Genomic DNA, 15,837 nt, shown 5'->3' with positions numbered 1-15,837 from the left:
CCCTTTCAATTCCTGAAGCTCTTCTTGATAGCGCAACAAGAAGTGTTGCATGATTATATTGGTCTAATCTAAATACTTTGCTGGTCAAATATCAGGTAGACTATATAATAATTCTGCATAAAAGCTTTAACACCATTTGAGCAAACATTTACCCCACATATTGGTGGAGAAACATTATAAGTAATCTTACAGTTATAACTGGTGGAGAAACTATTTAACCCTTACAAATATATATTAAGAAATCCTACAATGATGATGATGATGATGGTGATGATGATGATGATGATGATGATGATGGTGATGATGATGATGATGATGATGATGATGATGATGAGTGCAGCATCAATGTCATTTCTGAAGCCTCCATCAGCCTGAATGGAAACAGAGCACAGCCAGAGGAGGAGCTACACAACTGAATATGAAAGGCTTCATGTTGGAGCTGAAGAGCTGCTGTGTTCTCTCTGTTGTTCATTCAGGACAAGTGAAAATAATGTTTCTGCTTCTCATCTGGATGATGATCGTCTCCTTTCAAACTGGTAAGTCATCAAAAGATGGAGCAAGAAAAAGGAGGAGACACACATGAAAAACAAATTGATGTTTTTTGAATTTGTTCAAGTGATTTTTGATGAAACTCATGGAAAACCTGTGTTTATTGTTTTCAGGATCCTCTGAGGATGTTCTGACTCCATTTAAAGATGTATTGATGGCTTTGGAAGGAGACTCTGTGACTCTCTCCTGCAACTATTCAGTCTCTGTCAGCAACCTCTACTGGTACCAACAGAAGTCCAGTTCATCTCCACAGCTTCTCATGACAGCATATTCAGAGAAAACAGAAAAGTTATCTGTCAATCATGACAAACAATCAAAGGAGCTTCATCTGAACATCTCCTCTGCTGCAGTGTCAGACTCTGCTGTGTACTACTGTGCTCTGGAGCCCACAGTGACAGGAAACAGTAAAACTCTGTACAAAAACCTTTGGAGCAAAGACAAGAGAAAATTCCACAACATCCACTAGAGGGAGACACACTCTGTCATTCTTCTATAAAGTGATTCTTATCCATCATCTCCATCTTTATCTTCTCTGTGAGCTCCAGTCTGACATGGAGGAGGTCTCTGTGAATTTACTTCTCTGACATTTCAATCATTGTTCTCACATCGTTTGATGCTGATGACCTCAGTCACTGGATTCTAAGTTGGACAATTTGAATAAACTAGAGTTTTGAAATCAAACCAGAGGCATTAAAAGGGAACAAAAAATATGTGGTAATAATTTCTATGGCTGGTGCTAAAAGTGAACTTGGTGAAGATGGATAACAATGTTGACATTTAATAGTTTTATATGGTTGTGTTTCACACAAACATTTTTGTCTTTGTGACTTTTTCAAATCGATGCCTTCAGGTTCATTTTACTGTCTAGTTTTGCTCTTGGCTGTTGAGTTGCACTGGAGTCATGCATTTCACTTTTTAAAGTTTTAACTTACCAATCCTTTTAATATTTTATATTTAGTTTTATCATGTTGTATCTTCATTTTTCAGTTTTATTGCTCTTTAACATGATCGTGTACTTTATTGTTAGTGTTTTTTTCTGTTTCTTGTGAAGCACTTTGCATTTCTGGTTTTAGTAAATGCTGTACAAATAAACTTTAATATTATTATTATTATTATTACAGAACACCTTGATAACTGTCTGGTTTCAGTGTGTCCTGCACAGACTGAAGGCAGCAGATGCAGCAGATGAGTTCATAACACACCTGAACCTGCTTCATGTTACAGAGTAGAGATGCTGGTCTTCATGATCCAAGATGAACTTCTCCTTCTGTGAACACAGAGATGTAACTCAACGCTAAACTCTTATTTTGTTTCAGCTGTATGAAGAACATTTTCACAGAAGAATTGTGGCTTTTCAACATAAAGTTGAACAAACTTCAGACTGTTTTCTCTCACAGAGTTGCTGAACCTGTCAGAAATCATGAAGTCTGTTCAGCAGCAGGAAGAGTTGAGGTGAAATTAAGATCAAAGAGGAGACGAGAGATTCAGGGAGGAGCTGAGCTGTTACTGAACTATAGAAGAGACACAAACTTCCACATTCAACACAGTTCAAAACACAAACCTCCAACTATCTGCTGCTCAACATGCTGTCACTGCATCACTGTTTGTCTTCTCTGCTGCTTCTGTCTATTTTAACAGGTTTGTTCATTTAAAACACATGAAACACTGAAACCAATGTGTCTGTTCTGTGTGAGTTCAATACATCTGTAAACTTTGATTTATCCAACATGTTGCTGTTGTTTTACTGTGTGTTATATTTTCTACACTGTCTCTGTAATTCAGCAGCTTCTCTGTGTTAAATACAGCAGCAAGAAAATCAGTGACTGGAACTTTTATGTTGAGGCATAACAGAGTTATTTTTCATTTAGGTTTCAACTGTCAACAACTGACTGCAGTGAAGAATGAAGAGTCCAGTTTAGAAGGAAGCACTGTGACTCTGACCTACAATAACTCCCAACAAGCTACTGGTGGTGATGAGTTTTACTGGTATCGACAAGATCCAGGAAAACCTCCAGAGTTTCTGATCTCTCACTCAGCTTCAGGAACACCAATATTAGAGAAAATGTCTGGACTGAAGATTCAAGTGGAGGAAAAGCAAATCAGCATGAAGATCTCCTCTGCTGCAGTGTCAGACTCTGCTGTGTACTACTGTGCTGTGAGGCCCACAGTGACAGGAAACAGCAAAACTCTGTACAAAAACCTTTGGAGCAAAGACAACAGAAAACTCCACAACATCCACTAGAGGGAGACACACTCTGTTAAAGCTCTGATTTGTGACTTGTTGGACTGATGACAAAGACAACAGAGAAATGAAGCAGTAAAGATCAGAGACAGAGCTGCTGTGGAAACACAAAACACTTTGATTGGCTGAGCTGAACTGAAGTATATGATGTCAAGAGGCAATGGCCCCGCCCACTGAACTTCAGCTCATCCACTCACATTATTTCTTCCTCATTGTACTGCAGTGGAAGAACATTGTTCATCTGATGTGTGTCAGACTTTAATAACTCCAAAGACATGTTGCTTTACCTCTTTTTGTTTTCATCTCACTTCATAGGTGAGTTTATGAACAGATGAATTTCTCTTTAACCTGCTGTGTTCATGTTCACAGTTGAAATCACTCAATATTCTGTCTTTGTCATCAAGTTCTGTACAATCTAGTTGTGATCTGAGCTCCAGTTGAGCTGTTTGTGTCCACAGAGTAACACTGTACAGGAGACATTTTCCACTTTCTTCTCCTCTCAGCCTCATGGACAATGTGAGTCTGATGTCTTTATTTTCTCTACTTTTTCCAGGACTAATAGCTGAAGACACAATCTCTCCTGAACAAGATGAAGTCAGTGGAACAGAAGGAGAATCTGTCACACTCACATGCAAATATCAGACAGAGTATGATGGAGTTAGACTTTACTGGTACAAACATCATTCTGACATTCAGGCTCCTCAGTTTATACTCTGGAAAGAAGCAAAAGGATGGACAGATGAATATATTCCTGATAATCGATATGGATCCCAAACAACAGCTACATCAACTACATTGACCATCAGTAAGCTAACCCTGGCAGACACAGCTCTCTACTACTGTGCTCTACAGACACAGTGATACAAAGTGTAGCAGAGGCTGTACAAAAACCTGAACACAGATATGAGACTCCTCTTCAAAGAGGAGGGAAGTGGTATTGAGAGCACAGCTTCATATCAGATGGATTGTGGTAATTCCTGTTTTATCACAGTCACTGTGGTTACAGCTGCTAATGGGATGATTAACAGGAGCAGCAGATCCAACATCAACCATGAACACACTACAGGAAGCTTCAAACACAACATTAAAATTAAGACACACATTGACTGACGTTATTCTCTTTGTAGACTCTAAATTATCACCATTTTGGAATGAAGTTCTAGAGAAGCTTCTTAGAAGTCAGATCAATGATTTTAAGAAGTGTCTTTTTTTAAAATACCAATTAGGTTTTTGGAAGGAATCAGAGTATTGACACAGCAGTAGTTCAGATTGTAAATGACCTGTTGTCCAGTATGGATCTGAAGAAACTCTGTATTTGTCCTCCTGAACATTAGTGCAGTCTTTGATACTGTAAACCACTTGATTCTTTCAGACAGACTTCAGTCTGACTGGCCTCTCTGCCTCTTTTTTTTTTTTTTTTTACTTGAGATTATTTTCTAACATGGATAACTGTTCTCTAAAAGTTCTACAATTAAATGTGGAATTCCTCAAGATTCAGTTTTAAGTACTGCACTTTTTAACTTACACTTGCTGCCACTTGCAAGCATCATCAGTGTTTTAGTGTGGAAGATCAAAACTTAAACTAGACCTAATTCTGTTACAGGAACACGTTTGACTCCCAACATTGACTTCTCTTCAAGTTGTCTCAATAATAAGGCAATTCAGCTGAATTCTGTGCTGATTCCTCTTTTATTCTGACCACTTTAGATGACGATGATGAAAATAGAGTTTACACATTGGCAATACACTGGTCAGGCATAACATTCTGACCACTGACAAGTGAAGTGAATAACACTGATTATCTCTTTATCATGACACCTGTTAGTGGGTTGAATATATCAGGCAGCAAGTGAAACTTTTGTCCTCAAAACTGACAATGGGCAAGCGTAAGGATTAGAGTGAGTTTGACAAGGGCCAGATTGTGAGGGCTTGACGACTGAGTCAGAGCATCTCCAAAACTGCAGCTCTTGTGGGGTGTTCCCGGTCTGCAGTGGTCAGTATCTATCAAAAGTGGTCCAAGAAAGGAACAGTGAACCAGCAACAGAGTCATGGGCAGCCAAGGCTCATTTCTGCATGTGGGGAGGAAGTCTGGCTTGTGTGGTCAGATCCAACAGACGAGCTACTGTTGCTGAAACTGCTGAAGAAGTTAATGCTGTTTCTGAGAAAGGTGAAGAATACACAGTGCGTCGCAGTTGGTTGCGTACGGGGCAAAGCTGCAGACCAGTCATGGTGCCCATGCCTATGCTGACCCCTGTCAATTCTGCACTCTATCAGAAAACAGTCCTGCAGAATCATCAGTTCATGACCTAAAGCTCAACACAAATGATTTATGCAGCGTAACAAAGACCCAAAGCACACAATCAAGTTCACCTCTGAGTGGCTCAAAAGAACAAAACTGACGTTTTGGAGTGGCCGAGTCAAAGTCTGGACTTGAATCCAGTTGAGATGCTCTGGCAAGATCTTAAAGGTTGATGCTTGGAAACCATCTAATGTGACCAAATATAAACTATTTTGCAGAGAAGTGGACCAACATTCCTCCATGGTGGTGTAAAAGACTGATGACAAATTATCCAAAACATTTAACTGTAGTTGTTGCAGCCAAGGATGACACAAGAAGCTATTTGGTTTAGGGGGAAAATTACTTTTTCACGGGGGTGATATAAGTTTTCAATAAATTACCAATGAAAAATCGCATTTTGTGGTTTGTGGGTTATCTCAATTGTTTAAGACATACACATGTGGACAAAATTGTTGGTACCCCTCGGTTAATGAAAGAAAAACCCACAATGGTCACAGAAATAATTTCAATCTGACAAAAGTAATAACAAATTAAAATTCTATGAAAATTAACCAATGAAAATCAGACATTGCTTTTGAACTGTGGTTCAACAGAATTATTTTGAAAAATAAACTCATGAAACAGGCCTGGACAAAAATGATGGTACCCTTAACTTAATATTTTGTTGCACAACCTTTTGAGGCAATCACTGCAATCAAACCATTTGTGTAAGTGTCAGTGAGACTTCTGCACCTCTCAGCAGGTATTCTGGTCCACTCCTCATCAGCAGACTGCTCCAGTTGTCTCAGGTTTGAAGGTTCCTTCTCCAGACGCCATGTTTCAGCTCCTTCCACAGATGTTTCTGAATAATATGTGCAACTGTAGTCACAGGAACATCTAGCTGCTTGGAGATGGTCTTCTAGCCTTTACCTTTAACATGCTTGTCTATAATTTTCTTTCTAATCTCCTGAGACAACTCTCTCCTTGGCTTCCTCTGGTCCATGTTTAGTGTGATACACACCATGTCACCAAACAGCACAGTGACTACTGTAACCCTATAAATAGGCCGACTGACTGATTACAAGTTTGTAGACACCTGTGATGCTAATTAGAGGACACACCTTGATTGAACATGTCCCTATGGTCACATTATTTTCAGTCTTTTCTAGGGGTACCATCATTTTTGTCCAGGCCTGTTTCATGAGTTTTTTAAAATAATTCTCTTGAACCACGGTTCAAAAGCAATGTCTGATTTTCATTGGTTAATTTTCATAGAATTTTTATTCATTATTACTTTTGTCAGATTCAAATTATTTCTGTGACCATTATGGGTTTTTCTTTCATTAACCGAGGGGTACCAACAATTTCGTCCACGTGTGTATAAATATAGTTTGAAAATCTGGAACATTTAAGTGTGAGAAATATGCAAAAATAGAAGATTTCTGTAGGGAGAGAATACTTTTGTACAACATTGTATATTAGACTGTACTAATAAACTAGAGTCCTAAAATAAATCAGACACAGAGAATGGGAAAAGAACAATAAATACAAAGCAATGTGCTTTAAGTCAAAGTAATCCTTTTCTCTGTTGATCTTTATTTTATAAAAAACAAACAAAAAAAACGTCATCAGAAAATGACAATTACTCTTGGACACTAATAATCATGTCCAAGAATTTCAACTTACTCTTTTCAATCCAGTGTTGTCAAGTATCACAGGTTTCTTTGGTCCAGTTGACACAAGCAGAGATTATAAGTGATCAAAGAGGCCGATACCTGATATTATAATCAATTTACATTTGCAGTAAAGATGGAAATGCTGTCAAAATGTAGAAAAACATAAACTTCAATACAAAATGTTAATTAAATTCCTTTACGTACTGATGTTTTACCAGTTTAACAAAAACATTTAAACAGTTACCTTTCAGCTGAAGGACACAACAAGGAAGTCTCAACTCTGTACAAATGATGGTCATTGGCACTAATTTGATCACTTTCACTGGTAACTGAGAAACAGCAGAATCTCAAAAATTTCTTCTCCCTACAGGTCAGATTCTCTAGTGTGTTGAAATCAATTTCATTATTTCCAGCAGTAACTAATTGTCTACCTTGTCTCAGACATGTGGAGCCCAACATAAAAAAATAAAATAAAGAATAGTTTGGCTTCTTGTCCCTCATCTGTGTCTTTTTGCACCCTGCTGGTAGTGGAGCACCAGGGACAGTTTCCAGTGACCAGCTGATTATAGAACTCACCATCAGAACTTTAAATATCAAACATCAACCTTTAAACTGTACTAACTCTCAGATTAGAGCTTAGTTCCCACATGTTTCAGAAATACAGCCTCTCATCTGTGTGGATTCTCATGTGGACTTTCAAATTACTATTTCGAATGAAGTTTTGTCCACAAATCTTACAGGAATGCAGCCTCTCACCCGTGTGGACCTTCATGTAGTCTTTCAAACTACCACAAGGAGTTACATTTTTCTCACAGATTTTACAAGAATTCAGATTCTGATCTTTGTGAATTGTTCTGTGCATTTGGAATGCCGCAAGACCATAAAAGCTTTTTCCACAGACCTTACAAAGGTACAGCTTCTCACGTGTGTGAGTTCTCATGTGATCAGTCATATGGTGACGTTGAGTGAAACTTTTCCCACATGTCTCACAAGCAAACGGCCTCTCACCTGTGTGGCTTCTGTAATGTGTCTTTAAAGCGGACTTATATTTAAAGTATTTTCCACAGACATCACATGTTTGAGTCTTTTTCCTTGTGTCAGCATCACAGTGAATCCGTGACATAGAAGAGCTGTCAACATTGTTACTGTGACTGCTGTTTCTGTCTTGTGTCTTCAGCACCAAATTGTTAGTTGAACCAGAGTCTGGATGCTTGCTTCCTTCCTGGTCTGGGCAGATACCAAACTGCTCTCCCTCCTGATTGCTGCAGAGTTCCTTCTGTTCCTCTTCAGTCTGTAGAAGTTTTGGGTCGTCCTGGTCCAGACTGATGCAGAGTTTCTCCTGTTCCTCTTTATTCTGTGGAGGTTCTAAATTGTCCTGATCCAGACTGATGCAGAGTTTCTCCTGTGCTTCTTTCATCTGCAGAGGCTCTGGATCCTTCTGATCTAAACAGAAGCTCCTCTCCCGTTTACAGTACAGATGATCAGTGAAAACCTCCTGCTCCTGATAAATATGTTGCTGTTGAAGGTCTGAAAGGAAAAACACAAGAAAAAAGTCAGTCACACCTATGTGAGGTTGAGCATAAACATACAAGTTTGAACCGTTAGCAAAGTGTAAAAATGAGAAAAATGATCTGCGTGCACCAGAGTGAGAGTGACTTCTGAGTTTAACCTCTTCTTCACAAAGCTCACTATACAAAACATTCAGGCAGCAGCTTCCTAGTTTTAGACCCTGCTGATAGTTACACTTGTCAGCTGTGACATAATACAGCTGATTGCACTCAGTGATGATTATTTAAAAGGCGTAACAACTGTTACTCTGGAACTTTGCTGTAAAATCAGAAAGGACTGAATGTTTCTGTAGTTCCAATTACTCCAACAGAATGAGATGTCTTCTCTGTTCAAAGCATCAGCTGATCACGTCAGTTTCAGCAGAAAGAATCTCAGAATTAAAATGTTCTTCAGATCATACAACTCTGTTTTCAAAAAAAGTCGAGACACTGTAAAATATAAACGGAATGTGAATATTAGCAAATTATTTAAACCATGTATTTGTATAAAATAGGAAATAAACAACATATCAAATCTAAAGAAAACAAGTAATTCAGATTTTTGAAAAACATTTCCTTTTTTAAAAATTGATGCCAGAAGAATGTTTCAGAAAACACGTATCTGAACTGTGTGGAGGACATGGATGGGGTAAAAATAGCAACAATCATTAGCCTACTGGAAATGCACTGAAATATGTCAGATAAATGTCAATCTGTCTAAAACCAAAGATGGACTGACAGACACAAATTTGAAAGTTGTCTATAACATCTGTTATACTAAATCTGAATATGCTGAAAGCAGCAGAAGTCAGGAAGGAAAGCCAGTTCTGATTAGAGTATGAACAGCTCAGCTATTGGTAACATTACAGGTGCATCTCCTAACAAGCACAGGAGGACAGACTTTAAGCTACATCTGATTTTAAAAGCACTGGAGGATTGATAAATATTATGAACGAACCGTCAGAGAAAAGCCAACAAGAAAAAAAAGACTTTTCCAAAGTACACCAGTCATCGCACATCAGTGAACCTAATGGAAACATTAGTGTGGTTGAAGAATTTAAGTTGGTTTACCCTGAGACTTAAACACACTCTGTCCAGACTGCTGTCTGTCCCAACTGGTGCAGAGTTCTTCCTTTTTCTCTCTCTTCTGTGGAGGCTCTGGTGCCTCCTGATCCAGATTGATGCAGAGTTCTTCCTGTTCCTCTTTAATCTGTGGAGGTTCGAAATTGTCCGAGTCCAGACTGATGCAGAGTTCCTCCTCTTCATCTTTCACCTGCGCAGGTTGTCGGTCGTCCTTGGTCCAGACTGATGCACAGTTTCTCCTGTGCTTCTTTAAACTGCAGATCCTTCAGATCCAAAGGGAAGTTCCTCTCCCGTTTACAGTACAGATGGTCAGTGAAAACCTTCTGCTCCTGATAAATATGTTGCTGTTGAAGGTCTGGAAAGAAAAACAGACAATATTGCTGTAAAATCAGAGAGGACTGGATGTTTCTGCACTGGAGTTTTGATAAATATTATGAACGAACCGCCAAAGAAAAGCCTACAAGAAAAAAAAAAGCTTTTCAAAAGTACACCTGTCATCGGAAATCAGTGAACCGAAAAGAAAAATTGCTGCGGTCTCAGAATTTAAGTTGGCGACTTAAACACACTGTGGGTTTAATACTACATGTTCAGGAAATAGATGCATTCATGTCATTTATTACAGTTACTCCTACAAATAAATGTCACATCGAGCTGATCAGGATCCTACATGAATCATATTCATTAGTTAGTTCAGTCAGAGTGTTACAGTTTTACATACCTATTCTGTGTAACTTTATTTGGAGATTCTGGGTGATATTAAATAGTCTGCGCTGACGATTGATCTCTTTCTCGTAATGGCCAATTGTCTTTTCAGAGACACTGAATTTTTCTCTTGATAATTCTTCACATTTGGATTTGCACTGAACTAGCATAAAGCTATCTGCCTTCTGATTCATGTCTGCTGCTGCTGTCTGTCCAGACTGCTGTCTGTCCAGACTGTTGCAGAGTTCTTCCTCTTCTTCTCTCATCTGTGGAGGCTCTGTGTCCTCCTGGTCCAGATTGGTGGGGAGTTCCTCTTGTTCCTCTTTAATCTGTAGAGTCTCTGGGTTCTCCTGGTCCACACTGGAGTTCCTCTCCTGGATACAGACATTCTGCTCAGTGGGAACCTCCTCCTCCTTACAGATCTGTTGCTGTGGGAGTTCTGGATGGACAAAGGGACACAAGAAAAATGTTACTAATGTGATGCTAGTTAAACATGCACTTCCATCTATCGATGTTCTTCGACTTATCCAGATTCTGTTTTGTGGTAGCAACAGTCTAAGCAGGGAATATCACACATCTGTCCATCCAGAAGTGTGACTGTTACACGATGATGACGGCCTGAATTAGTTAAATCACTGATGAGGGCTGAACAATTTACCTGTTTCTTATTGAAATTGCAATAAGAAAAAATTACAAAGGTTACAATTCAGGACATGTGAGGTAAGGTTACTAAATAACAAGATGGATACTGTTGTTTAGTTTTATTGTGAAGGGGTGATATTTTAAGAGGCTGTCTCTGCCCACTGATTGCTTTATACTATGTGGTTCATCAGACCAAAGCAGTCTCATTATTAAACAGACACACATATTTGCAGCACATCTGATCCAAGTTTAGACTTTGAGTTTATAGTTTTACAAATTCATGTGTCCACCTTGTGTGATGGTCACATAAATGATAGTGTTTTATGCAGTAATGCTACATTAGATGTGGTAATTTTTTGAACACACAGAATATTGATTTGAAGTTTGACTTCTACAAAATGTCACGAATCAAACTGGAATATTGATCAGAACATTTGTAATTTGATTTACACCCAAAATTGTTTTGTTTTTTGTTCACTCACAAGTCTTTATATTTCACAGAGATCCCTAATGCTCCGTATCTATCTCTGTTCCTCCCTACCCTCATTTTTTCTGCTTGCTGCATTTTTTCGTCTCGTCTCGTCTGTCTGACTTGGAGCGATCGCTTGGCACTGGACCTTCGAAACACCGATCATGGAATTGATTAACTGGTCTCTCAACGCAATTGACAAGATTGTCGCCACAAAGAGCACAGGCCTAGGGGAGCCTACCCGCCCGGATGGGAGTTTCGCCTCTGGATACGTGATCGACGCCTGGGGGAAGTGGAAGGGGATCATGTGCCTGGCACCCCTATCCATGGAGGATGTGGAAGATGTTTATATATTCGGATTTATGATGACAGGCCTGCTGATAATTGGCTTGTTCACTGGACTGAGCTTCTGGAAAATCAGGAAGACCGCAGATAGAAACGACGTCCAAACTCTGCTGGTCTATGCAAACGATCGGATCACGGCTGCCGATGCTCGGTATGACGAACTCAATCGTAAGATGAACAATTTGCCTGGTGTGACTGTTGATGTGAGTCGCAGATTGGAAGTCATCAGGGTGAGAATCGCTACAGCTGAGGTCTAAAATTGTTGAGAGCAGTAGGGGAAAGGTGAAATTACTCCTCTCCCGCCTAAACATGAAGAAAACTGATTACATTCGGGCGCCCCTGGAACAATAAGAAACTCTTCTGGAAGTTTCATGGCCAAGAGATAGCTCTCCAAACCCCCCCCCCCCCCCCCCCCCCCCCCACACACACACACACACACACACACACACACACACACACACACACACACACACACACACTTTCCCAAGGACACCTGTTGACTTTTGGACCGGGCCAACCGAGGACGTCTCCATAGCAACCTGCTGTGTTATCGCGCTCCCACCCTCGCGAACTAAGACACCGGAGGTCTGAGACGGAAGAAGATGGGCTACACGCATACACACACATCGGACTCATTGAACTGAGGACTGAGCTAAACATTCACACAGACATGTCCATACCCCCCTCCCACTCTGCCTCCACAAGCTTCCCTCGCTATGCACAGGGGTCAGGAATCCGTATGCAGAAATTGCTGCACAGCAACTGGCTAACTGTGCAGTGCTCCCCCCTTCCACCACCCCACATCCTCATCCCAACTATCCTTGTCTTATGTCATGCTTTGCCTGTTGCGGGTTTATTTTTTTTAGGTTCCTTCTCAAATTGAATTTCCCAACATTGGAGGTTTCATTTGGTACAACGAGCCTTTTTTTTTCATTTACCCTCTGCTATCCCTACCCAGATCCCAACATGTCTTTTTCTTTTTTCCTCAAGAAAGGTGCGTGCAGCACTGCACTGGTTATTGGCAGGGCAGCTCAAATGAAATTTCATTGTATATGAAAGTGTGCAATGACAAATAAAGCATCTATCTATCTATCTATCTATCTATCTATCTATCTATCTATCTATCTATCTATCTAATTCAGTCCGCTTTGCGTTTTATACAAACAGTGTTTCATGTTAAATGTTTCTGCTCTTCAAAACAGATTCATTCATGTTGTTTCTGTCTGAACAATAACTGCAGCTGTAATTTCTGTCTGCAGCTAATAAATAAATGTAACCCAGAGCTTGATTAGCATCTTACACTAGTCTTATTTATCAATGAGTTCATTCAGACCATCACAGTTCTACAAACCTGTTGTGTGTTGTGTTATCTGTGGTTTCCAGATGTTATCCAGCAGTCTGCGCTGACGATGGATCTCCTCCTCGTACTGGCCAATTGTGTTTTCAGAGACACTGAATTTTTCTCTTGGTAATTCTTCACATTTGGATTTGCACTGAACTAGCATAAAGCTATCTGCCTTCTGATTCATGTCTGCTGCTGCTGTCTGTCCAGACTGCTGTCTGTCCAGACTGTTGCAGAGTTCTTCCTCTTCTTCTCTCATCTGTGGAGGCTCTGCGTCCTCCTGGTCCAGATTGGTGGGGAGTTCCTCTTGTTCCTCTTTAATCTGTAGAGTCTCTGGGTTCTCCTGGTCCACACTGGAGTTCCTCTCCTGGATACAGACATTCTGCTCAGTGGGAACCTCCTCCTCCTTACAGGTCTGTTGCTGTGGGAGTTCTGGATGGACAAAGGGACACAAGAAAAATGTAACTAATGTGATGCTAGTTAAACATGCACTTCCATCTATTTGTTTACTTCTACTTATGATCATGAGTCTTATTCATCAGTTAGTTCATTCAGACCGTCTTATTTCTACAAACCTGCTGTGTGTTGTGTTATCTGTGGTTTCCAGATGTTTTCCAGCAGTCTGCGCTGACGATCGATCTCCTCCTCGTACTGAACGATGGTTTTCTCAAACTCTGTGAATATTTCTTCGGCAGCAGCAGTTAGTCGCTGGTTGATCAACTCTCTCAGATTCTGGACTGAACTCATCTTTAAGTGATCAAATATTCATCTGCGATACGACAAAACAACCGCCTGTGAAAACTTCCACACATCAGGAAAACTCACGCTGCTGAGCCTTTTCTTTGTTTACTTCCGCCTGGTGTCACACTGTGAAGCTCCGGCAGAAACAGCGAATTGAGAGAGCGAGAGAGAGAGAGAGAGACAGAGATCTCTCTCTCTCTCTCTCTGCAGTTCAATCGATTCGATCGATTATAGAGAGATAGATAGTGCTGTATTATTGAATTCAAGGGCTGGAAGACAGTTATGAAATTTTGATCAGATACTACAGGAATGCAAGTGTTGTTGTATTACCAATGCGAGCAGGTACTTTGTCCCTTATCACTCACCGTAGACCAAGCGGGAGCAGTAATGCATGCTGGGATATGTTGTTTACATCAGTTAATAATGGTGGTTCATGTGAGCAGCAGAGCAACACATAAAGCTCCAATAAAATCATCAAGTTGTGGTATTTCTGGCAAACCAGAACATTACAGATAGATAGATAGATGGATGGATGGATGGATGGATGGATGGATGGATGGATGGATGGATGGATGGATGGATGGATAGATAGATAGATAGATAGATAGATAGATAGATAGATAGATAGATAGATAGATAGATAGATAGATAGATAGATAGATAGATAGATAGATAGATAGATAGATAGATAGATAGATAGATAGATCCATGACTGATTTAATGCTGATGATAGTTCTGAGTGGTTCTCAGCCCTCCTTTACTTTTGGAAGACCAAATCCAAACATAGTGCGGTTTCTCCAGAGTAAAGCTGGTTAAAAGATGGACGGTCAGCTTGTGCCTCCTTTTCCAGCTGTTGTAGGCAGTTTACTTATTTACTTTACTAACTCCTTGTGGGATCTTACCTCAGATATCATCAGTGATGATGTTGCTGCTGTACTTTCATGGATTGTTGGTTGGAAGGAGGTATTTGACCACTAAAAATTCCCCAAATAACAAAAGTTGCTTCTACCTCTGCTTGATCGTTGTTTCTCATGGATGTGATGAGGTCCGCTACTGGTTGTGTGGTTGTGTCAAAGCTGAATCCTTCAGCTAAGGTATTGTTTCACTGGTTTGTTCAGAATGTATCTGTCATAATAGAGCTTTAAAACTGTCTTCAACAATGTCTTAAAACTTCAAATGGTGTTTATCTTTTTAACATTTGTGTTCAGCCCTCTGACAACAAGGGAGGAACATGTTGAGGGAGGAGCAACACTGTCAAAGAGCAGAACAGAAAAGGACTCCCACTGTCACATACATTCAGTATGGAAACCAAACATAACAGATAGTGTGTGGAAGATGCTGTCACTGCATTACTGGGTCATGTTTCCTTTGTTTGTGATCACACTGAAAGGTAAGTTAAAGTAGGAAGAAGAAATGTTTTCAAAGGATCTATTTGCTGGAAAAGAAATATGGTCTTTAACATCATTTATCTCTGTATTTAGGTGTCAACTGTCAACAACTGACTGCAGTGAAGGATGAAGAGTCCAGTTTAGAAGGAAGCACTGTGACTCTGACCTACAAATACTCTAAACAAGCTACTGGTAGTGACGAATTTTACTGGTATCGACAACATGCAGGGAAACCTCCAGAGTTCCTCATATTTCACTTTGGAACACGAAAAGAAACAACAGCTGGACTGTCTGTTACTGTGAGTGATGATAAAAACCAAATCAGTATGAAGATCTCCTCTGCTGCAGTGTCAGACTCTGCTGTGTACTACTGTGCTGTGAAGCCCACAGTGACAGGAAACAACAAAACTCTGTACAAAAACCTTTGGAGCAAAGACAACAGAAAACTCCACTAGAGGGAGACACACTCTGTTAAAGCTCTAATTTGTTTGTCTTCAACCTGGATTTTCTGTACAGCTAGAAATAAACTGAAGTGAAATGGATCAGTAAAATCAAATAATTTCACATGTAATATATGAAAGCAATACAAGGCATATTTATCCATGAAGACAGACAAAACTTACTAGACAAGCTCCAAGCATGTTTTAATTACACAAAACGGCCCAGATGATCTGTACTTACTGTGTTTGGTGTTAACATGTCAGAAGCAAACTATCTAACCACATAGTTCCTGTTTTCCTCCAGTTTACTGTGAGGAACCTTGGAGTGATTGTTGACCAGTATTTGTTCTTTTTGTGAAAATTAAGAACATTCAGTGTCAGAGTCATGCTGAA

The 15,837-nt window shown here is 39.9% G+C and overlaps 2 protein-coding genes across 3 annotated transcripts; one reads left to right on the top strand and one right to left on the bottom strand.

Moving 5' to 3' along the window:
- The first annotated feature begins 460 nt into the window (after window positions 1–460).
- Window positions 461–15,459, top strand: LOC118469257 (uncharacterized). The gene is made up of 4 exons (XM_055014658.1): window positions 461–536; window positions 663–996; window positions 14,825–15,006; window positions 15,098–15,459. The coding sequence occupies exons 1-4, from the start codon at window positions 491–493 to the stop codon at window positions 15,457–15,459; spliced, it is 924 nt and encodes a 307-aa protein (XP_054870633.1). The 5' UTR covers window positions 461–490.
- Window positions 6,646–13,720, bottom strand: LOC111585922 (zinc finger protein 37-like). Of its 2 annotated transcripts, XM_055014502.1 has the most exons (5): window positions 13,451–13,720; window positions 12,885–13,307; window positions 10,094–10,516; window positions 9,364–9,730; window positions 8,133–8,272 (listed from the first exon to the last, which is right to left on the bottom strand). In XM_055014502.1, exons 1-4 carry the CDS (start codon window positions 13,620–13,622, stop codon window positions 9,555–9,557), a joined length of 1,194 nt encoding a protein of 397 aa, XP_054870477.1. In that variant the 5' UTR covers window positions 13,623–13,720; the 3' UTR covers window positions 8,133–8,272; window positions 9,364–9,554. The 2 variants fall into 2 exon arrangements, with proteins under 2 accessions (XP_054870476.1, XP_054870477.1); XM_055014501.1 differs by lacking the exon at window positions 9,364–9,730 and having other exon boundaries at window positions 6,646–8,272.
- Window positions 15,460–15,837: the final 378 nt, after the last annotated feature.

Source organism: Amphiprion ocellaris, chromosome 10 (genome assembly GCF_022539595.1).
Source record: "Amphiprion ocellaris isolate individual 3 ecotype Okinawa chromosome 10, ASM2253959v1, whole genome shotgun sequence".
In the NCBI taxonomy this organism is placed as follows: Eukaryota; Metazoa; Chordata; class Actinopteri; family Pomacentridae; genus Amphiprion; species Amphiprion ocellaris.
Note: the sequence above shows the minus strand (reverse complement) of the source record. Positions and strands in the feature narration are given on the sequence as shown.